This window comes from Neovison vison, chromosome 2 (genome assembly GCF_020171115.1).
Source record: "Neovison vison isolate M4711 chromosome 2, ASM_NN_V1, whole genome shotgun sequence".
Classification (NCBI taxonomy): Eukaryota; Metazoa; Chordata; class Mammalia; order Carnivora; family Mustelidae; genus Neogale; species Neogale vison.
In genome coordinates, this window is record NC_058092.1 from 15,414,853 (window position 1) to 15,438,446 (window position 23,594).

The following is a 23,594-nucleotide window of genomic DNA, read 5'->3' on the forward strand; positions in this document are numbered from 1 at the left end:
CTGTTGTAAGGTTCACTATATGGGAAATAGCATGATATTGTTTGAAATCAGGTTGAGGGTCTCCTGGGTGGCTTGGTGGGTTAAAGCCTCTGCCTTTGGCTCAGGTCATGGTCTCAGGCTCCTGGGATCGAGCCCCACATTGGGCTCTCTGCTCTGCGGGGAGCCTGCTTCCTCCTCTCTCTCTCTCTGCCTATTTGTTTTTTTTCTCTCTCTCTCTCTATCAAATAAATAAATAATCTTTGAAATCAGATTGAGATTAATGAAAGATGCATATTGTAAGCCCTAAAGCAAGGATTGGCAAATTATGTCTATGGACCAAATCTGTCCCAATGCTGTTTTTGCACAACTGGTAAACTAAGAATGTTTTTACATTTTTTACGCGGCTGAGAAAAATCAAAAGAAGAGTTCTATTTCATGATTCATGAGCATATAGGAAATTCAAATTTCAGGGTCCATAAAGAAAATGTTATCGGAAAATGCTCTCATTTGCAGATTGTCTAGGGTTGCTTTTGTGCTCCAGGAAGAAAATCACCTAGTTCTAATGGAGACAGATGGGTTTCCAAAGCCGGAAGTGTTTCTGATCTGGCTGTCTACAGAAAATGTTTGACAACCCCTCTGTATGAGTCCATGAAGCAAATATTCTGGATTTAGTGTTTTAGCACAAGGAATTAATAGGACTCTGCAGTTAGGTTGGTTGAGTGAAACAGACCCAAAGTAGTCCCAGCCAAAACGAAGTTGAAAACGCCAGAGCTGCCTTAATATGCGTCAGAGGAAAGTATCTGGAGGCTTAGGGAGATCAGACTGTCAGGGTGGATTGTCCCAAAGGCCTACTTACCTACCAAGGGAGATCCAGGGGACGTCCCTTTCACCACTGTGGCAAACACATTTGTGAGAGGAGCTCTAGCAGCTGTGGCCTCTTTTCTCTTTGGGTCAGAAACTGCAGTGGGAATTTCTACTCCTGAACTTGGACTTCTAAATACATGGAGATAGGGACGCCTGAGTCGCTCAGTTGGTGAAGTGTCTGCCTTTGACTCAGGTCAGGATCCCAGGGTCCTGGGATCGAGTCCTGCATTGGGCTACTTATTCAGCTGGGTTCCTGTTTTGCCCTCTGCCTGCTGCTCCCCCTGCTTGTGCTCTCTCTCTCTCTCTCTGACAAATAAATAAGTAAAATCTTTTTTTTTCTTAAAGATTTTATTTATTCATTTGACAGAGAGAGAGAGAGAGGGAGATCACAAGTAGGTGGAGAGGCAGGCAGAAAGAAAGAGGAGGAAGCAGGCTCCCTGCTGAGAAGACAGCCCAATGTGGGGCTCGATCCCAGGACCCTGGGATCCTGACCTGAGCCAAAGGCAGAGGCTTTAACCCACTGAGCCACCCAGGCGCCCCTAAATAAGTAAAATCTTTAAAATAAATAAATACATGGGGCTGAGATCCTGGAGTGGCAGGGGTTTAGTGGTGGTATTTACTCACCGAAGACAAGGTGCGCCATGGTTACTGTGATGGACGACATTGTCGGAGCAGCAGTCAAAACAGCCGGATTTACAGAGCCATCTGCATTGGCTGGTTGATCACAGTGCCCCTAGAAGAGAAGGTGGGCCATCTACGAAATCTTTTCAGGATCTGTACAAACAGATTTCCTGGTTGAATAAACAGAAATCTACTTGAATCCCCAAAACAGAGAGTCATGGTCCCTCGATCAATTCAAAGTATTGAATCAGTTTACAGACCCAGAACCCCTTGAATAAAGGGGAGGATGGTGTCCCTTGAAGGAGGATCTGCTAGGGTGACAAAAATTTATACCAGTGATCTTTCTCCCACCCTTCCGCAAGGGACCTATGGATGTTTTCCAGAGTGACTGTGTACTGGGGGAGAGGAAATAATCAGTCTTTCCAGAGATTCCCAGACACTGGTTCTGAACTGATCCAAAATGTCCCTGGGTTCCATGAGTCAGACTAGGGACCATGGAGGTCAGGTGATCAATGGATTGTTAGCTCAGGTCTGACTCATAGTGTCCCCAGTGTTTGCTCAGATCCATCCTGGGGCTGTTTTCCCAGTTCTGGAATGTACAGCTGGAACAGAGAGACTCAGCGGCAGACAGAATCCCCACCTCCTAATACCATCACGTTGGGGCTTAGGATGGGCAACATATGAATTGGGGGGGATTAAGACATTCAGTTCATACTATCCTGGGACCTGGTATACAGCTACTGACCTGGCAGATGCTTTTTTTCCAATACATGATAGCAAAGAGCACAGGAAGTAGTTTTCTTTCCTCTGGGAAGGTTAGCAATAAACTATACCCCCACTGTCCCTCCTCAGGTGCCTCTCAACTCTTCAGGTCTACGTTGTGATTTAGTCCCCAGGAGTTTTGATTGCCTTCTTTTCCCCTCAAGACGTCATGCTGATTGATTATTGATATTGAGATGATCAGCCCCAGTGAACAGGACTTCAAGCTACTCTAGACATTGGTTAAATCATTTGTGATTTGTGCCATCAGGGGCACCTTGCTGGGTCAGTGAGTAGAACCTGTGACTCTGGATTTTGAGGTTATGAGTTCAATCCCCACGTTGGGTGTAGAGAGGATTTAAAAATAAAATCTTAAAAAAAAAAGAATATTTGTGTACCAGAGAGTGGGGGGCAGATAAATCCCACAGAAAGCAGTCTACCACTTCAATGAAAGTCCCAGAGGTCCAGTAGCGTGATCTTGTCAGATAAGCCTTCTAAAGCAAACGACAAATTCTTGCATCTGGTCCATCCTACAACCAAAAAGGCATAACACCTAGCAGGTCTTTTTTGGATTTTGGAAGCAATGTATTCCTCATATAGGTTTGTGACTTAGGGCCATTTACCACGTGACCTGATAAACTGTTAGACTTGAGTGGGGCCCAGGGAAGTCTCTTCAACAGGTCTCGGATGCCGAGCCCGCTGCCCTGCAGCTCGGGTGACGTGATCCGGCAGATTCCCAGGCTGCCTCAAGGGTCACCGGCGGAGAGAGATGGAGCCTTTGTCAGGTCCCTTAGCACAGACCCTTAGGGTTTTTGGAACAAAGCCCTCCCACCCTCCGTGGATATCTACTCCTTTTTTGAGAAACACCTTTTGGCTTGCTATTGGGCACGTGACCACAGACCTCCAAGTTACCACACGATCTGAGCTGTCGTCATGGAGAGGGTGTTGTCTGACCCCCAAATCCACAAAAGCACACTCGTTATCCAATGGGACTGGTGTAAGGGCGCCTGGGTGGCTCAGTCGGTTGGGCATCCGACGTTGGATTTCGCTCAGGTCATGATCTCAGGGTCCTGGAATTGGGCCCCTCGTTGGACTCTGTGCTCAACACAGAGTCTGCTTGTCCCTCTCGCTCTGCTTCTCCCCCGACTTGCTCACGCGCTCTCTCTCAGATAAATAGATAAATAAAATCTTTTTAAAGAAATGGGACTGGTATATTTGAGATTGGGCTTAAGGAAGCCCGGAAGACACAAGTAACTGCATGAGGAAGAGGCGCACATGCCCGTGACCTCTACTCCCACTACATTACCTCCTTTCTCCAAGCCCACAATTACGGCCTTCTGGAATGTTCTCTGCACCATGCTGACAGAGGAAGAGAAAACCTAGGTCTGACTTACAGAGGGTTCTGCACAAAGTGGTCATGTGTAGCACGATAACCCGTTTCTGGGACATCCCTGAAGGGCAGTGGTGAGGGGAAACCCTCCCACTGGGCAGAACTTCAAGTGGCGCACCTGACTGTTCATTTTGTCTAGAAGATGAATGGCACAGAGGCCTGATCTGTATGGATTCGTATGCTCTGCCCAACAGTTAGCCAGATGGGAAAGGACATGAGAAGAACATGATTGGAAATTGGTGACAAGGAGGTCTGGGGAAGAAGTATGTGGACAGACTTCCCTCAGTGGGCAAAGAGTCTGAAGGTATTTGTGTCCCTGTGGATGCTCACCATTGTCTGTTTTAGGTAGGGGACTGATGTGTCATTGGGTGCACAGATCTTCGTCACTGTTATATCTCATTGTGAAATGTGGTTTTTAAGCATTCTAACATGTCTGTCTTTGCCTCAATAAATGTTTTATTTTGGTTGAATTCTGGTATCAGGGGCTGCAGACTCTGATTTTTTGTTTCCATTTGTCTCATAAATCTGTGTCCCTCCCTTCATTCTTCATCTGTTTTGGTAGTGTCTCTTATAGACACCTCAGAACTGAGTTTTGTTTTATGAGTCTTTTTTTTTAAGTAGGCTCTATACCCAACGCAGGGTTTGAATTCGGGACCCCGAGATCGAGTCCCATGCTCTACCAACTGAGTCAGCCAGGTGACCCCCCAACTTTTTAAAAGATTTTATTCATTTATTTGACACAGAGATAGAGATCACAAGTAGGCAGAGAGGCAGGCAGAGAGAGAGAGGGGGGAAGCAGGCTCCCTGCTGAGCAGAGAGCCCTATGCGGGGCTTGATCCCAGGACCCTGAGATCATGACCTGAGCTGAAGGCAGAGGCTCAACCCACTGAGCCACCCAGGCACCGCCCTCCTTTTGTTTTTTAATTTAAAAAAATTTTTTTAAAAGATTGTATTTATTTGACAGACAGAGATCCCAAGTAGGCAGAGGCAGGCATAGAGAGAGGGGTGGGGGAAGCAGACTCCCTGCTGAGCAGAGAGCCCGATGCAGGGCTGGATCCTGGCAGGCTTTAACCCACTAAGCCACCCAGGCACCCCTAGATGTCCATTTATCAGCCTATTTTATTTTACAGAGAGCTTTCTTTTTTAGAATATTTTATTTATTTATTTGACAGTGAGAGAGCATGCTAGAGAGAGCACAAGCGGGGAGAGCAGCAGAGGGAGGGGGAGAAACAGGCTCGCACCACTGAGCCGAGAGCCTGATGTGGGGCTCGATCCCAGGACCCTGAGATCATGACCCGAGCTGAAGGCCGACGCTTAACCCACTGAGCCACCCAGGTGGTCCTATGAGCCAATTTTGAAATAACTTTCAGGGAGACCTGGCTGTCTGGGTTGGCATAGCGTTCGACTCTTGATTTCCGGGTTGTGAGTTCAAACCCTACATTGAGTATAGAGATTACTTAAAAATCTTTAAAAATAATAATAATAGTTTTCTTCTAATAAGTGAGTTGATTACTAGGTTTTTAAAGTTTTATTTATTTAAGTAATCTCTACACCTAATGTGGGGCTTGAATACACAACCCCCAGATCCGGAGTCTCACACCCCGACTGAAGCAGCCAGGTGCCCCTTTACTCCAAGCATTTTTTTTTTAATTTCTTTTTTTTTTAAGATTTTATTTATTTATTTGACAGACAGAGATCACAAGTAGGCAGAGAGGCAGGCAGAGAGAGAGGAGGAAGCAGGCTCCCTTTGGAGCAGAGAGCCCAATGTGGGGCTCCATCCCAGGACCCTGGGATCATAACCAGAGCAGAAGGCAGAGGCTTTACCCACTGAGCCACCCAGGCGCCCCACTCCAAGCATTTTTATCATCCCTGACAACAACTCTGAACACATTTAACAATGACTACCTCTTCCCCCTTCTCTAGCCCCTGGTAATCTCTACTCTAGTTTCTGTCTGGGAATTTGCCTGTTCTAGGCACCTCATAAAATGCAATTTATTTTTTAAGTCTGACATTAGCCTTTATTTTATTTCACATTTTTGCCTGAAGGCCCTGATTTTCTATGTTTAAAGTGCATTAGCTTTACTGGGATATATCTTAGGATTGATGACTCAATGTCAGTTTCACAGAGTAGCTGGCGAGCCTTTTTGATGTGTATGTGGAGCCAGACAGACCTTTTATTTCTGGAAAGTCTGCTTGGATTATGGTCTGAGATGTTAACTCTTCTCCATTTTTACCTCTTTATCTAGCTTTCATTCTCTTGGTTGCTTCTCTGCTTTTTCTTCAGTGTCTTCTGTAAACTTTTCATTGGAACCTAGTCTTCCTTGGGCACTTGGGCCTTTCATGTTTAAACTTCAGCTATGGTATAATTTTGTTTTTTCCTTCTCTGAGATCAATTCTTGCTTCCTTCCCTTCCCCTTTTTAAAAAGTCTGCTTCTCTTGTTAGTTTTTGTATTTTTTAAAAGATTTTATTTATTTACTTTATAGACAGAGATCACAAGTAGGCAGAGAGGCAGGCAGAGAGAGAGGGGGAAGCAGGCTCCCTGCTGAGCAAAGAGCCCAATGCGGGGCTCGATCCCAGGACTCTGAAATCATGATCTGAGCCGAAGGCAGAGGCTTAATCCACTGAGCCACCCAGGCCCCCTAGTTTTTGTTCTGTTGAGATATTTCCCCATATCCCCAAATGGTTATTTGAGAATATTTCATTCAGTCTAGAGTATCGTGTTACGGTTTTCTTCTGCTTTATGCTCGACTTTGAAATATTCTGAATTGTATTTCTTTTTTCTTTTCTTTTTTTAAGACTCATTTATTTTTTTGGAGAGAGCGCTTGCATGTGAGCCAGGGAGGGGCAGAGGAAGAGGGAGAGAGAATCTTCAAGCTGACTTCCTCTGAGTGTGGAACCCGAACTGGGACTCCATACCAGGATTTTTTTTTTTTTAAATATTTATTTATTTATTAAGCTCTTTTTTTTTTTTTTAAGATTTTATTTATTTATTTGACAGAGAGAGATCACAAGTAGGCAGAGAGGCAGGCAGAGAGAGAGGAGGAAGCAGGCTCCCTGCTGAGCAGAGAGCCCGATGCGGGGCTCGATCCCAGGACCCTGCGATCATGACCTAGCCGAAGGCAGAGGCTTTAACCCACTGAGCCACCCAGGCGCCCTCCTATTTGTCTTTTTAAAGATGGCTGTGCCAAAGCTATAAACACATTGTGTTATATTTTATCTAATACTTCAATGATTTTTATATGCTTAGGTCTCTGGTATATATAGAATTTATTGCTGTGACCCTGTGTGAGAATTGTGTGAGGAAGGGGAGGTCGAGATTCATTTTTTCCCAAGTGGATATCCTAACACCACTTGTTACTGGCTCATCATTCCTTCACTGATTTAAAGGGTTTCCTTTATCCTACACTAATACCCACATATCCACAGAATTGCTTCCGGCTTTCTAAAAAATTCCATTTGTTTAATCCCTCTCTCTGGAGACCAACCCCACACACCATTATTTTTTAAAGCTTTGTAACAGATTCTGATAGCGCCGGCTCCCACATTGTTCTTTTTCTAAAGACTTTTTAAAATTTTTTATTTATTTGTCAGAGAGATAGAGAGTGCGTGTGTGCACGAGCAGGGGGAGCAGCAGGCAGAGGGGGAAGCAGGCTCCCCACTGAGCAAGGAGCCCGGCGCAGGACTCGATCCCAGGACCCTGGGATCATGACCCGAGCCAAGGGCAAAACCTTAACTGACTGAGCCACCCAGGCGTCCCTTGTTCTTTTTTCAAACTTGTTTTGGCCATGGTGTGTTTTCTCTTCCACATGAATCGGCCTATCAAGTTCCATGAAAAACTGTCTCGGAGTTTTGGTTGAGAGAACACTGACATTATAGATAACCTGGGGAGAATCAGCTTGGATTACAGCGAACCTTTCCATTTGTGACCAGGGCGTCCGTATGTGTTTGTTCCTTCAGTGAAGTGTTCTAGCTCTTTCTGTAGAGGTCTTGCCCATTTCAAATTGGATTCATTATTGCTCTAGACTCTTTGAAGTTCAGTATGTTCTCCAGTGCCTCCCTTTTGCAGTTTCTCAACGCTTCCGTGGAGCCTCTGCTGAACCCCTTTGCTTCCGCAATGACTTCTTGCTAGAAGTCCCATACGGCGTCTGCTTGTGTTCCACTGGCATCTGGCAAGTGTTTCCTCACCTCAACTGTAGGGTAAACCCCTAAAGGGCTGGGCTGGGGTTTTTATTCCTGCTTGAGGCCCCAGAGCTCAGAGCAGGGGAGAGGAAGGGGCCTGTTCACTTGGTCATTGGGGAAGGCATGAGGTTGGGTATGACCAAGGCAGCCCTTGGCAGGGAAAAAACGGTGTCTCACTCTTAGGTACCTCAGTGTGCACACGTGTGAGTGTGTTCTCCGGGCCATCACCGTCTGTAGGAGCCTCTCATGCTTTCCCCAGCAGCTCCTTGCTATCAGCCTGGTTCAGAACTCGGCTCTGCCACTGCTCCCCGCTGAGCTGGGTGATAGAGTAGCTGTCTGGGAAACCGGCCATGAGCATTCAGGGAGAGGTTGTGCAGGCACACAGCACACAGTCTGATCAGCAGGAGGCACACAGTGTGTGGGAACTTTTTTTTTTCTTTTTAAAGATTTTAGTTATTTATTTGACAGAGATCACAAGTAGGCAGAGAGACAGGTGGGGTGGGGAGAGCAGGCTCCCCACTGAGCAGAAAGCCCGATGCGGGGCTCGATCCCAGGACCCTGAGATCATGACCTGAGCCGAAGGCAGAGGCTTTAACCCACTGAGCCACCCAGGCGCCCCAGTGTATGGGAACTTTAAGAAAAAATTCCATGTAGTCACTCATTCATCTCTTGGCGAGGGTGTGTGGAGGACATTCCAGTCTGAAGGCAGGGAAGGACACGGACTGTGTAAGGTGCAAAAGGAAGGCTCAAGGTGGCAAGGGGGGGACCTCCCGTGGGGGCAGTTCGGGCAGAGTCCAGGTCCTAGGGCAGATAAGTGCAGTGGGGAGCTGGGGAAGGGGAGTGATGTGATCTTTGAACAGGCTGCTTGCCCGAGGGTCAGCTGGTTGGAGGGGGTGAGGTTGAGTTGATCAGGTGAGAAGTGCCGGGCTGTGAGCTCATGCCCACACCCAGGGTGAAGGTTCTGAGGGGTTCAAAGTGCACCACTGTCCCGAGCATCCTCCTATCTCCCCAGACATTGTGGGTCACAACAAAGAGAAGACAGAGATAAGTGTCCATTTTATAGCTGGAGAAACTGAGAAATGATTTACTCCTTTTAAAGCAAGGGAGGGTGAGGAGTTTTGTCCCTTGAATAGGTGCTTGCTCAGGTCATCATTCTGTCCAGTTCAGAGTAGGAACCCTGATTCTCCCCCCTTCTGTCAAGGATCAGCTGAAATCTCTGTCCTCAAGGAAGTTTTCCCTGGTTACCCCAGCCCACTGGGCTCATTCTCTCTGGCATTGGTGTGTTTTGGGATGGCTCGCTTGATGATGCATTACTTATGGCTAACTGTCCATTCAGCCATCACTCCATTCATCACTGGCCCACCCATTCATCCATTTACCTGTCTATCTACCAACCTATCCATCTACTCACCCATCCACCATCATCCATCCATCCATTCATCCATCCATCCATCCTCTTATCCATCCATCCATCCATCTATCCATTTGCCCAATCATCCATCCATCTACCCATTCCTCTACCCATCCATCCATCCATCCATCCATCCATTTGTCTACCCACCCACCTACTTATCCAACAGTCATTGAGCCCTACGCTGTGGCTGGTCTGTGCCAGGCCCTGGGCTGCTAGAGATGGTACAGGCACTTTCACAGCCTAGAGAACTGGAGCCTCTGCGTCACAGGTTGAATTATGTCCCTTCAAATTCATATGTTGAAGTCGTAATGCCCAGCACCTCAGAGTATGACCTTACAGGATCACTGCAGAGGTCATTAGTTAAAATGAGGTCATCAGGGTGGGCCCTGATCCAATATGACTGGTGTCCTTATAAAAAGGAGGGGACTTCCGACACATACCGGATACGCACATGGGGAGAACACCATGTGAAGATGAAGGCAGAGACCGGTGATGCTTCTACAAGCCAAGGAGCGTCAAAGATGGCCAGCAGACTGCCTGGATCTACGCAAGATGCCCGGAATAGATTCTTCCTCACATCCCTCAGAATAAATCAACTTGGTCGACACCTTGATCTTGGACTCTAGCCTCTAGAACTGTGAGACAATAAATTTTTGTTGTGGGAGCCACCACGTTCGTGGTACTTCATTATGGTAGGCTGGCACTAGTGTACTCTGGTAGGAGCGGGAAGCCTGTGTGATGGCCCCAATCTGGAGGTCAGGAAGGGCTTCCTAGGAGAGGTGATGCTATGCGAGGCATGGAAGGACGGGTAGGAGTTTATCAGGCAGAGAAGTTGGAGAAGAGCATTCTAGGCAGAAAGATGAATATATGCAAAACCCAAGGGGAGGCATGAGTGCACGTCAAACACTTTTCCTTGAACCTCTTTGAATTTACCTACTCCTGTTGGCCCTGCCAAGCATTGGAGGCCCAGCCACCCACTGCTGCTGACCCCCTTGGCTCCAAGATCATGGAAAAATGACTTTTACCAGGATGCTCCCTGGACACAGCTGGCATGCTTCATTCTCCCCAGAAGGGAGAGCTCGGGTGATCATACCGATGGAGGAGGAATGGCCCGATGGGCACAGGCCCTGAATCACCTTCTGGCATTTGTCGGGGTCCAAGGCCTCTGCAATGGGGAGCTGAGGAGGAGGAGCAGTGAGCCCCGCTGATGGGGGATGGGCGCTGTGTTGGCCAGGGCTCCCCAAGCCCCCATAGCCACACAGGACGCACACCAGCCCCGTGAGGACACACACAGTCGCACACCACTTGGTACAATATTTTATTTGTGTTACGATAGTGCCACACCAAAACTACAGTAGCACAGAACATAATAATACAAACATAGATTCCCAGCTCCAAAGCGCACGTCCATGTAACCGCAGAGAAGCCAGCCCTATGGCTCCCTGGGCCTGAGGGGGGTGGGCGTCTTTCGGAGGACAGCTGCCCATGCCCTTGGCCTTTTTTAAGCTCTGGAGGAGTAGGGACAGTAGGGGCAGATCACTTTGCTTCCATCTCTGTTGGGCCTGAGCCCTCCTCTACCCTGGCCCCTGTCGTTCCTAGGGCACCCCCTCTGGCTGAACCCTCAGCCTGGGACACTTGCTTCTGGTGCGGAGGCTCCAGGCTGAGGTGCCTTGAGGACTGGGAGTTCCATGGGGAAGGCAGGATGGAAGGGGGCGCAGAGGGCTGGGGTAGCCTACCTCTGTGTGGTGGGGTGCGTGCACCAGCCCCTGACGCTGGCTTCTTCTCTGGCTCCTGTCCTACTTTCCTTCTGAAGAGCTACCAGGCCTGGTGAGGACTGGGGGCCTCATCTGGAGCCCATCCTGCCTCAGTTCTGACACGGATGTGGCTGGTCCTCTTAGGCAGGGAGGATTCTGGTTGCTGGGCCGAGGCGAGTGCCGTGAGGGAGCACGGCCAGACCGTGGGAGCTGGGAGACGACTGGCTGCTCTGGCCCCAGCCACAGGGGCCTGCTTCCCCCAGACGGAGCTCCTAAACCGCGGCCTCGGAGAGGGACGCCATTCCTGGTTCCTGACACCACAGGCTGGACTGACCGTGTTGGGGGAGCCTTTCCCTCACAGTCTTCCTTGGCTGAAAACACCTCCAAGTGAGGAGTCCGTCTAGCTACAAGTATTGTCTTGATCCAACTGAAGAGGCTGAGGGGGGATGGGGCTCAGGGCAAGTTCAAGGGTTCGTCAGATTCCTGACCTTGGTGTCCCAGACCTGCAGGCTAGAGCTCCTGGGCTGCCGTGTGAGGCCACTCTGTGGACACCGGGAGGAGGGGTACGGCCTTGTGTTACAGTTAGGACACTTGAAGGCTTCACTGAGGAGGCAAAGGGGCACCTGGCGGACGGCTGTCTCCTTGGCGTGGAGCCTGGGCTGCAGCCTCAGCTAAGGCACTGAAGATGGAGGGCGGGCAGGCGGGCCCGGCTGTGGTCCTGGGAGCCAAATCCAGGCCAGGGGTGCAGGATGGAGCCCAGAGGGAGGATCCGGGCCCTGTAGGGCAGGGGAGTGGTCTTCCCTTTTCTTCTTGCCCTGGGGAAGAGGGTCCGCAAGGCAGACCCCGGAGTTGCTGAGAAGGGAGGGTTGCTGGGTACACGCCACACAGGGAGTGGCCAGGAGAGGGATAGAAGGAGGCCAACTACGGCACGGCAGAGCGAGTGTGACAGAGGGCTAGGTCTCTCAGGGCTCCTGCCCTCCAGGTCCAGGGTTTTGGGTGCCCCGGGGCTGGGTTTGAAGGCCACGAGCTGGCCTCACCCTGCCGCAGCCATCAATTTCGTGCTGCGACTTTGGGGATCAGACCGTCCTTGTTGGGCTTCCCACTGTTGGACTCCAGGGACAGAGGCAGGCCAGCTGTGAGGGAGCTCCCAGTGTCTGGGAGCTGGCCTCTGCCCCTTCCTGGCCTCCACACCTCCTCTCTTTATGCCCTGTGACCGCAAAACCAGCTGACAGAGGCTGAAATTGAAAACGCCGAGAGCGGGGGCAGCTCACTACTTGGGGACATGCTCAGTGGCGGGGGATGGCTGCCCCAGCCGACCCCACAGCGAGTGAGGGAGGAAGGGGTCAATCAGTGGGGCTTCCCTTATCCACAGGTTATTTAGAAAAACAGAATATAATAAATATACCAATCCTTTCCTTAAAAAAAAAAAGTGTTTTAAATGCATTATTTCCCTGAAGATTTCCAGTGTATTCCACAATGTTTAAAAAATAGTTTCCCCAAAAATATATCTTTAAAGCATTTGACACAGTGGTATTTGTGGTGTTTCTGACGCTGGATGTGGGCAGGGGGCGCTGTGTCCCACCGCCCTTGTCGGTGCGGGGCCCAGGCCCGGTAAGCCACCGGCCTGACACCCAAATGCCCGTGAGAACTGACGCGTGTGCCTAGGATGACAGGGTCTTCACAGGGGATCAAATCTCAGATTGTGTTGAGAACCCACATCAGAGGCTCAGTTCCGGCTGGAAACCCTCCAGTGCGGGGTCGGGGGGCCCTGGGCGGCCAGGGGGCGGGGCGACACCCCGGACGCCGGACGACAAGGCGGCCTGCCGGGCTCCACCTGGGGCTCATCGTGGGTCCTGGCTCGCGGTGCGTTCACCCTCACCAGACCTCACACTTGTGCTGAGGGTTCATGGGGGAGCCGGGCGGGCAGTGGAAGTGTTCTGAGAACTCCCTGGAGTTAGAGACGGAGCCAATGACCCGGAAGCGGGAGGGGCTGTGAGGATCGGTGATGAGGCCTTCGTGGGAGCTCTCGGGCGTGCGGACAGAGCACCAGACCTTTACGAGGCGACAAGGGAGAAGCTGGGTCACCGTGGGGCCCTCAGACCACCAGACCGCCCCCATCCAGGACAGCAGGGGAATGAGCCCCCACCTGGTTCTGAGACCCTTGGGAGTCCCGAGAGGGGCTTGGTGGGTAGGGAAGAGACGGTGGGCTGGTATGTCCCCCATCCCAGCATCCCCTACGGTGGTCACCTCTGTCTGTCGGGGGCCTCTGCATTAGGTTTCCTGAGAATAAAGGGTTCTGCCCCCAAACCAGTCTGAAAACCTTGAACTGAGTCCAGGTCACTCACTTCCTGGGCAGAACAAAAACTGTCTAATGGCCTGGTGGCTCTGGGCACTAACAGAAGACGACACATGAATGCCAATTCAAGGGACATCCTGGAACATCTCGAGTTTAGGAAATTTCTAGAACCCCTGAACCAGAGGGCCCTTAGCACTCACTTGGCCTCTCATCTACCTGCCTTTTGGCTCTCAGAGCTCCTGGAACAGTAAGACGGCAGAAACATGCCCGAGCTTGGCATATGCTCTACAATGAACTCACCTGCGCAAAGCCCAGGAAGAAGAGCTGGTTATTGGTGAGGCCCAGGGTAGGCAGCGTCTGCTCGGCCCCGTTCTTCTTCACCCAGTTCTGGTAGGCCTGGGAGCAGAGAAAACAAAGCTCAGGGGCTCCCACGACACAGGAGCGAACAGGGCAACAATGGGGGCGCAGTGTGGGAGGTCTCGGAAGCTCAACCCTGTTGCGGCAGGGACTCGTTTGGGTGAGTCTGGGCCCCCCTGGCCTGGAGGAGGGACCTTCATCACCAGCACTCACTCCGAAGGGCTTTAAACACCATCTGCATGGCCACGGCTCTCAGGTGCCTACTCTGTACATTCACGGCTTCAGCTGGACTTCCAAGATGCATCCAGACTTAATACGGCACAGCCAGAACAAGGGGTTACATGCACACACGCACACACCCACGCACACGCTTTCTGACCACGGTAGATGGCACAACCAACCACTTAGTTGCTCTGGCCCTGACCCCAGAATTTTTCTTTGAGCTTCTCTTTCTTTCCTTTTTTCTTTCTTTCTTTCTTTTTTTTTTTTAAAAGATTTTATTTATTTATTTGACAGACAGAGATCACAAGTAGGCAAAGAGGCAGGCAGAGAGAGGGGCAGGGGGAGCAGGCTCCCTGCCAAGCAGAGAGCCTGATGTGAGGCTCGATCCCAGGACCCTGAGATCATGACCCAAGCCGAAGGCAGAGGCTTAATGCACGGAGCCCCTCTTTTTTTTTTTTTTTAAAGATTTTATTTTTAAGTAATCTCTACACTAACACAGGGCTCGAATTCATGACCTGGAGATGAAGAGCCGCACACTCTTCTTCCAACTGAGGCAGCCGGGCGCCCTGAGCTTCTCGTCCAATTATCCAAACCACCTAAATCTGGCCACTTCTCACCCCTGCCGTGGCTTCATCCCTTCTCTGGCCTGGACAATCTCACAACAGCTTGCTAACTAGACTCCTTGACTCGAGCTGGTTCAATTCCAGTTCCCTCCGACACAACATCTTAAGTCATCCTTGTAAAGCCGGAGTTGGCAGACCTTCCCTCCAAGGGCCAGAGAGTAAATATTACCAGCTTTGAAGGCCAAGCAGTCTCGGAGCAACTCCCCTGTGCTGGCCCTGTAGTGGGAAAACAGCGGTAGAGAGCACGGAGCCCAGTGGGCCTGGCGGGGTCTCCCTACATTTTTATTTACAAAACCAGGCTGAAGGCTGGATTTGGCCCGCAGGGTGTCTGTCGGTTTGCAGACTGTTGGGTTTTTTTGTTTTGTTTTTTTGAAGTTTTACTTATTTAAGTGATCTCTACACCCCATGTGGGGCTCAAACTCATGACCCCAAGATGAAGAGTCGCACATTCTTTCCCACTGAGCCAGCTGGGCGCCCCTGCTGACCCTGGTTTTAAAGGATAAATCAGATCATATCATTCTTCTGTTGAAAATCCTGTGGCAGCTCCCACTGTACAGAACAAAACCCAAGTTCCTTGATCAGCCGACGTAGGCCCGGTGAGCTCTGGCCCCAGCCCCTCCTCTGACATCTCCTCCTTCCACTTCACCCCTGCCCAAGAATAGCAAGTGGAGGTGGACACAGTCTGGCAAGGTCAAAGCCAGGAAGACCAGCTTGCCCTGCCTCCTCTTCCTCCTCAGGTCTCAATTCAAACGTTATACCCTCCAGAAGGCCTACACTGACCTCCCCACCTTCTTGTTCTGTATTACCTTGCCCTACTTTATATTCTTCATCCTGTCAGTACCTGAAATGATCTCCCTTATTTGTCTGGGTATGTACTGGCTTTCCTCAGCGCCATGCAAACTAAGCTGGTGAGAGCAGGACCCCTGTCTGTTTTGGCACAAAGTCTCCACTGCCCGAGACAGTCCGTGGTTGCTAGAAGGTTCACAGTGCAGTTTCACCGACTCATGGCTTCAGGCAGGTTACCCAGTGTTTCTGGCCTCAGTTTCCTCACCTGCCAAATGGGGGTTGTAATACCTAACGGTAAAGTTGTGGGGTACAGAGCAGAGCCTGGCACATAATAAGGCCTCAACCAATGGCATTTCCAAGCTCTTCCTGTCACAGCAAGATGGCGCCTCTGTCTTGCTCAGATGGACACCGCCTTCTCCTCTCGTGGGCTCCGTTCTCTCTCCCTTCCAACTCAGCTAACCTTTCTGAGTGTCCCCCTTGCCCAGGCTCTGTGCCCAAGTTGTGTGTCATCCTTCTGACAGCCCAGGGACACAGGGAGTGGGTGTTCACAGCCAAGCTCGCTGCGACTCAAGGAGGCTAAGTGACCTTCTCCAGCACCAGGACTAGAACCCAGAACTGACTCCATGACCAGTATTCCTCCCCTCCCTTGCCCTCCCCTCCCGGGCCCACTGCTGCCTGATTCAGTGATGCCCATCCCTGCCAAGGTAGGAACCCGCAGGTCATCAGGTGACTCCAGCCTAAGCCCTTTCCTCTGTCTGTCGGGCTGGACTCAAGCCTGGAAAACCCTCTGCGTGCCACGCTCCATGCGAGGGACTTCTGCAGACCTCTCCATCGGTCCGCACTACCCCCAGTTTCGCAGATGAGCAAACAGGTCCCGTAGCCACTGCAGCTGGTCCCAGCCTGTCCGTAAAGCCCTTTCCTGAGCAGGCCCCTGCACAGGCCCAGGCCCGGGCCGGGGCGTGTGCTCTTACCCGATAGGCTGCCTTGAGCCCCCCATTGTCGGCGATGTTCTCTCCCAGCGTGTGCCGGCCGTTCACGGGCTCCCCGTTCACGCTGTAGTTGCCGTACTGCTCCACCATGCACTCCGTCTGCTGCTTGAAAGCCTCCACGGACGAGTTCTTCCACCAGGGCCGAAGGTTCCCGTCCTTGTCATACTCTCGTCCTGTGGGTTCCGAGGGAAGCGTCAGGCCAAGGGGGAGAGGGTGAGGAGGCCGGGCTCACTGCACCTCTCCTCTTGGTGAGAAGCAAAGTCACTTACCCATCCCCCTCGGGCCCCCCCGCCCACCCCCACCCCCCCACCCCCACCACCTATGCAGCAGCACCCAGCCACACTGGGGAGATGATGCCGGTCTGGATGCCAGAGGGGCTGGGAGAATGAGCCGGGCAGCTGGGGGGTGGGTGGGGGAGAGAGGATGGACAAACGTAACGCAGGCAAAGGGTCAGCATGTTCATGGTTTTGGTGGAGCTGGATTCATTGTCAAGGCTGGCTGAGGGCCTCGGACCCTGAGCCCAGGAAGGGGGAAACGGAGTCAGCCACACTGGGCTCACAGGACAAGCCGTGGCCTCTAAGGTCCCATCTCCTCCTTCTTGGCCTTGGAGTCCCCCCAAGGTGGAGGGAATGAGGATTCTGAACGTTCTGGTGAGGAAGTGAATGACTTCAACTCCTCTGACGGCAGGTGGCCCAGAGAAGTCTCTGGAGTGCCGAAGTAATGTGAGCTCCCTGCCGACGACTGACACCCACACCTGAGTATGGGACACCTTCCAGGAACCCTCTGTGTCTAACACAGTCCCACAATCAGCACGAGGCTGCACTCATCGTGCCCATTTTACAGACAAGGATGAGGAGGCCTGGAGAAAGGACAGGACTTGTCCTGGGACTTCAGTGGGCAGAGGCAGGGCCAGGACTGAAGCCAAATCCATCTGTCCCCAGACCTCTGGAAGTGACAAGAGCAAAGCAGAGGCCATGGGGCCAGGAGCCAACATGCCCCGTCTGAAGGGGACCCCAGGAAGCAGTACCTTGATCATCGAAAGCATGAGTCAGCTCATGGCCCACGACAACACCAATGCCACCGAAGTTTAAGGCCCTGGGGAGGAGAACACAAAGGTGAGGGTGATCCCACAAGGGGACATCACTTCTGGGGTCTGGAGACAGCAGGGGCCCTGGGGCTCTATGGGGACGTGGCCGCAGCCTGAGCCTCCAGCCAGACCCTGGAGGCTAATCAGAGGCTGGGCAAATGGGCTGTGGTCGGCCTGTACGCCCTGGAGGCCAAGCACTGTGCAAGACACTCCACCGAACTTCACTGTCCTCTTGGTCCCCTCAAAAGAGCTTGGCATCAGTGACCCGCTGTAGAGATAAGCAAACGGCGCTGCGAACAGTTCAATCACTTTGTCCAAGTGTCGTGCAGTCAGCAAAGAGCAGACCCAGGATTCAAACCCGCACTTTCTCACACTTTCCACCCATCCCCAGCTGTGACTACCCTAAAACACTGCTAGAGGGGGATGCCCCTAGATACGGCACCCGACTTCATGGCACGCCCCCAAGCTCCCACTGTGCAGGGGCTTCTGGGCCCTGGAGACCCCAGAGGGAAGTGCGGGGAGTGAGGATGTGGTTCTCTCTGCGACATCTTTGAGTGTCCCAAGCTCCGTGGGCTAGTGGGACAAAAAGCCCTCAGGGAGACCAGCTGGCTCATGTGGTTAGCTGCGGGCCCCGGGGCTGGGCTGGGTGTCCACGGAGGGGTGGGGGAGGGGGACGGGGTGGGAGCATCACGAGCATCCTACTTGGGCGAGGAGCGGGTGTAGAAGGGCGCCTGCAGGATCCCGGCAGGAAACACGATCTCATTCTTGGTGGGTGAGTAGTAGGCGTTCACCATGGGCGGGGTCATGCTCCACCTGCAGGCAAACACGCGTGAAACCCAGGCCCGGCTGGTGGGGAGGCAGGTGGGGTCCACCCATCCGGCAGGTGTCAAGGGCCTGAACCCCAGCCCCAAGGCACGGAAGGACAAGGACATCTTTAGCAGCGGTGTTTTGGGGGGAAAACCAGAGAACACCCACGTGTCTGCAAAGAAAGGGATCCGCTGAATCCGAGGTCCACAAAGTGGAACAGCAAGGCGCTTACAGACAGCCAAATGGACCGTTATGTAACGAAAGGGCCACTGCTGCAAGCGGTTCTCAAAGTGTGGACTGTGGGCGCCTGGAGGGGCCCCCAAGTCCCTTTCAGGGGGTCCGTGAGGCCAAAACGATCTTATTATCGTCTATAATAATACTAAGACATGAGGTATCTTTTCCACCGTGGTGACGTTTGCCCTGACGGTGGAAAAGCAATGGCGGTGGAGCTCCCCGAGCCCGTGTGTGAACCAAGGTGGCGGCCCCGATTGTTCTGCTGGTCCCTGCCTTCCTCACCAGGAAGAACAAGCCCATCTCACTGAGGAACATCGCTGAGGAAGTAGCACAAGTACTTCATGTTCTTTTAAGTTTTATTTATTTAAGTCATCTCCACACCCAACATGGGGCTCGAACTCACGATCCCGAGATCAAGAGTCAGTCATGTGACTGAGCCAGCCAGGCGCCCCACGATTACTTAATGTCATTAAATCTAGACCCTTGAGTAGAAGTGTCTCGATAGTCAGTGTGACCAGATGGGAAGTCCGCATAAGTGCTTGTGTTTTTCTCATGGGACCCCGTTGGTGTTGGTGAAGGTGCGCGGCAGACGTCTGGGGGCAGACATCTTGAAAATGAAGTGAGCTTATCACCTCAAGAGTAACCACTGATGTCATCTGTTGTCAGTGATAAAAATTCAAGGTTTAAAAAAACTTTGGGGACGCCTGGCTGGCTCAGTTGGTGGAGCATGCGAGTCTTGGTCTCTGGGTTGTGAGTTCAAGCCCACACTGGGCACAGAGTTTACTTAAAAAAATAAGAATAAAAAATTTTTAAAAGAAATTTGAAAATTACAGGCACATGGGTGACTCAGTCAGTTAAATGTCTGACTTTGGCTCAGGTAATGATCTCAGGGTCCTGGGATGGAGCCCGAGCTTTGGGCTCCCTGCTCAGTGGGAAGCCTGCTTCTCCTTCTCCCTCTGTCCCTCCCCTTGTTTGTGCTTTCTCTGTCTTTTTCACATATTTAAATAAAATCTTTAAAAAATTTTTAAAAACTAAAAAAACTTAAGTTTAAAGGGAAATTAATTAATTAATTCATAAATTAATTAGTAAAATTAATTACAAGAACTTGTATTGGTCACCATAAACTAGAGAGCTTCCCGACACTGAAAGACTTTTCTTTCTTTCTTTTTTTAAAGATTTTGTTTATTTATTTGACACAGAGAGAGAGAGAGAGAGAGAGCACATTAGAGGAGAGAGGTCAGCAGGAGAAGCAGACTCCCCGTGGAGCTAGGACCCCCACCCCCATCCGGGACTCAATCCCAGGACTTCAGGATCATGACCTGAGCCAAAGCCAGTTACTTAACCAACTGAGCCACCCAGGTGCCCAACGTTTCTCTCTCTCTTTTTTTTTTTTTTTAAAGATTTTATTTATTTATTTGACAGAGAGCGATCACAAGTAGGCAGAGAGGCAGGCAGAGAGAGAGAGAGGGAAGCTGACTCCCCGCTGAGCAGAGAGCCCGATGTGGGACTCAATCCCAGGACCCTGAGATCATGACCCGAGCCGCAGGCAGTGGCCTAACCCACTGAGCCACCCAGGCGCCCCTCTTTTTTTTTTTTTTTTTTTAATTTAAATTCAATGAGCCAACATATAGTACAACATTTGTTTCAGATGTGGAGTTGAATAATTCATCAGTTGCTAAAGACGTCTCTCAGGAGGTCAGCAGCGGTAAGAACAAAGGTGGATTTTCTTGGATATGATATAATGAAAGCGCCACTCTCCAGAAGTATATAAAAGTCAGCAAGCCTTGTCCCAAATGACAATGTATAATGTTCCAAATCATGGCTGAATAAAAGACCCATTCAAGGTGCAAGACAGACTGACGGGACTTCGGTGCGACAGAGCAGGAAGAGTTCATGGCTATGCGTTCAGACTCCATGGTGCAACTGACCATTAAGAAATCACTACTTATGGGGCGCCTGGGTCGCTCAGTGGGTTAAGGCCTCTGCCTTCGGCTCAGGTTATGATCTCAGGGTCCTAGGATCGAGCCCTGCATCAGGCTTTCTGCTCAGCAGGGAGCCTGCTTCTCCTCTCTCTCTGCCTGCCTCTCTGCCTACTTGTGATCTCTCTCTCACTCGCCCTGTGTCAAATAAATAAATAAAATCTTAAAAAAAAAAAAGAAATCACTACTTGCTGAGTTTTGGTGTAGTTATCAATGAAGGATGTGCACAAGTAACAGAAAAGGCTACTAAAGCATCTCTCCCTTTCCCAACTTCATATCTGCATGAGACTAGATTTTCTCTGGTGGGGAGGGGCAGAGGGAAAGGAAGAGGGAATCTTTTTAAAAAAGATTTATTATTTTTTATTTTAATTTTAATTTTTTATTTTAATTCTTTAAATATTTTATTTTATTCATTTGACAGATATCACAAGTAGGCAGAAAGGCAGGCAGAGAGAAAGGAAGGGAAGCAGGCTCCCTGCCGCGCAGAGAGCCCGATGCAGGGCTCGATCCCAGGACCCTGGGATCATGACCTGAGCCGAAGACAGAGGCTTTAACCCACTGAACTACCCAGGTGCCCCAAGATTTATTATTTTAGAGGGAGAGAAAGATTGAGTGCGTGTGAGCATGGAGGGGAGAGGGGCTGACGGAGAGAGAGAATCTCAGGGGACTGCCCGCTGAGCACAGAGCCCAACAGGGGGCTCAGTCCCTCAACCCTGAGATCACAACCTGAGCCGAAATCAAAGAGCTGGATGCTTAACCGACTGAGCCACCCACGCGTCCCTGAGAGAGAATCTTAAGCAGGTTGCACACCTAGCGTGGAGCCTGATGAGGGGCTCGAGCCGAAGACCTGAACCGAAATCAAAAGTCAGATGCTTAACCAACTGAGCCACCCAGGAGCCCCCAGATTTTCCTTATGTATTTCAAAACAATATACTGCAATAGATTAAACACAGAGGCAGATATGAGAATCCAGCTGTCTTCTATTAAGCCAGATAGTAAAGAAACATGCAAATAGTAAAGTGATACTTTTTTCCCTAAAATGCTTTTTAAAAAAAAGTCATTTTTCATAAAATTTACATTAAATTAATATAACCTCCATACACATAGAGACTCTTTGGGGTCCAATAATTTTTCAAGAGTGTAGAAGGGGGTGCCTGGCGGGCTCAGTCAGAAGAGCATGCGATTCACGGGGTTGTGAGTTCAAGCCCCACGTTGGATGCAGAGATGACATACATAAATAAAGCGTATTTAAAAAAAGAGTATAGAAGGGACCCTGATGGTAGAAACATTTGTCCACTCGATAATTTTTCTGGTATGAAGGGGAAGGCCAGTGATGAGTGGAGTGAGATAGAAAAGACATTTTCTCCAAGAGCTTAGACAGTCACTTTGTCTCCCCCAGGTGAGCCTCAAAGAGATGCATTGTGGGGTACTGAAGCCATGGGAAGACAAAAATCAAAAACATCATATTTATATTCAAATAATCATGGCTCCATACATTAATCGGCAGGAGGCAGAATTTATTTTTTTAAAAAGATTTTTTATTTATTAGAGAGAGAAAGATCATGAGCAGGGGGAAGGGCAGAGGATAAGAGAAAAGCAGACTCCCTGCTGGGCACGGAGCCTGCTGTGGATGTGGGCCTCCATCCCAGGACACTGAGATGACCTGGGGATCAATCTCAGGACCCCCGAGATCATGACCAGAGCCAAAGGCAGATGCCTAACCGACAGAGCCACCTGGGTGGCCCCAGGAGGCAGAGTTTATATGCAAAATTTTAAGCGATAAACTCAGAATGTTCTGGCAGTACCTGTGCCATATTCTGGAGATTAAAAAAAAAAAACGTCTTCTGGTGCATTTAGGGGAAGGAGTTCCTCTGTAGGAAATAGGAATCTTTTTGGTTTTCTAAAAAGATTTTATTTATTTGACAGAGAGAGATCACAAGTAGGCAGAGAGGCAGGCAGAGAGAGAGGGGGGAAGCAGGCTCTCCGCTGAGCAGAGAGCCTGATGTGGGGCTCAGGACCTTGATCCAGGACCCTGGGATCAAGACCTGAGCGGAAGGCAGAGGCCTCAACCCACTGAGTCACCCAGGAAACAGGAATCTTAAGAGGAGATGTTCAAACCTCCATTGGCCACGAGGCGGCGCCAGAAGCAAAGAGAATTCTTGCCTCCACCTTTTGGTAAGATTTATTCTGCAAAACGTTTTAGGCGTGGAGGGAGCCTATTTTGAGAGCTAGAGCTGGGGTGACAACATATGAGTTTTCTGAGGATACTGCCCAAAAAAATGACAGAAATCTCATTCCAGATTATTTTTAAGAAGGTTTGAGGTCCAGGAAGAAGCTATATTTAAAAAAACTTCCCCCAGGGGGTGCCTGGGTGGCCTAGTGGGTTGAGCCTCCCACTTCTGGTTTTGGCTTGGGTCGAGATCTCAGGGTGGTGGGATTGAGCCCCCTCTCGGGCTCTGTGCTCTGTACAGAGTCTGCCTGAGATTCTTTCTCCTTCTCCCTCTGCCCCTCCCACTTGTTCTCTCTCCCAAATAAATAAATCTTAAAAACAAACAAACAAAAAACCCTCTCCAGAGGGTCCTGATGTGCAGTATGGTTTGGAAATCCCAGCTACTGGGGCCCCATTCGGGATCTTCACTAGCTGAGGGCCTCCCCTGGGCCAGACACTCCCGCTCACGCTTGACTGTTACACACTCCTCCCGTCTTATCTGCAGAGAAGGAGCCAAAGGCTCCCAACTCTGAAGCAGGTGAGGCTAAGCCACTCTGGCCACCAGAGGGGCGTCAGGGGCACGTGCCCCTGGGCCACTCCCAGCTCCTGGCTGGGTACATCTCCTCGGTCCCTGGTTTCTTCATCTGAGGAGTGGGAAGGCAATGGTACCCACTCATCAGATGGCACTCACGACAGCTATGTCTGGCATCTGGTGTGTGTGTGACAAGGCACGCTCGGCCCAGAGCGGCCCCGTGTCCCAGGGGCCAGTGCCCTCCCAGCAAGGCCCCGGGGACTCACTGGTCTCTGTTGGGAGCTTTCCTCAGCTGGTCGGCAGTGACCCTCCAGGAGAAGTTAAAAAACCGCATAGCATTCTCAAAATAGAGGTCCGGGACGGCCGTGTACTGGACAAGAGGAAACAGAGTCACGAGATGAGAGTGTGCCCAGGCTGGCGGCCCCTTGACTCCCCATGTGCAAACCCCTTCTTCTAACACTGAGGAAGCTGAAACTCCATGAGGTTAAGAGACTGGTCCACAGGTCAGAGGC

General features: G+C 50.7%; 1 protein-coding gene across 2 annotated transcripts in view; it reads right to left on the reverse strand.

Moving 5' to 3' along the window:
• Positions 1-10,508: 10,508 nt before the first annotated feature.
• Positions 10,509-23,594, reverse strand: part of ECE1 (endothelin converting enzyme 1) — a 116,642-nt gene continuing 103,556 nt past the window's right edge. For both annotated transcript variants that reach the window (XM_044237363.1, XM_044237362.1), the window contains 6 exons: positions 23,349-23,452; positions 18,024-18,134; positions 17,262-17,329; positions 16,217-16,407; positions 13,558-13,653; positions 10,509-13,013 (listed from right to left, as the gene is read on the reverse strand). In XM_044237363.1, the coding sequence (XP_044093298.1) occupies positions 12,837-13,013; positions 13,558-13,653; positions 16,217-16,407; positions 17,262-17,329; positions 18,024-18,134; positions 23,349-23,452 (747 nt within the window). In that variant the 3' untranslated portion in view covers positions 10,509-12,836. The remainder of the gene's footprint in view (positions 13,014-13,557; positions 13,654-16,216; positions 16,408-17,261; positions 17,330-18,023; positions 18,135-23,348; positions 23,453-23,594) is intronic.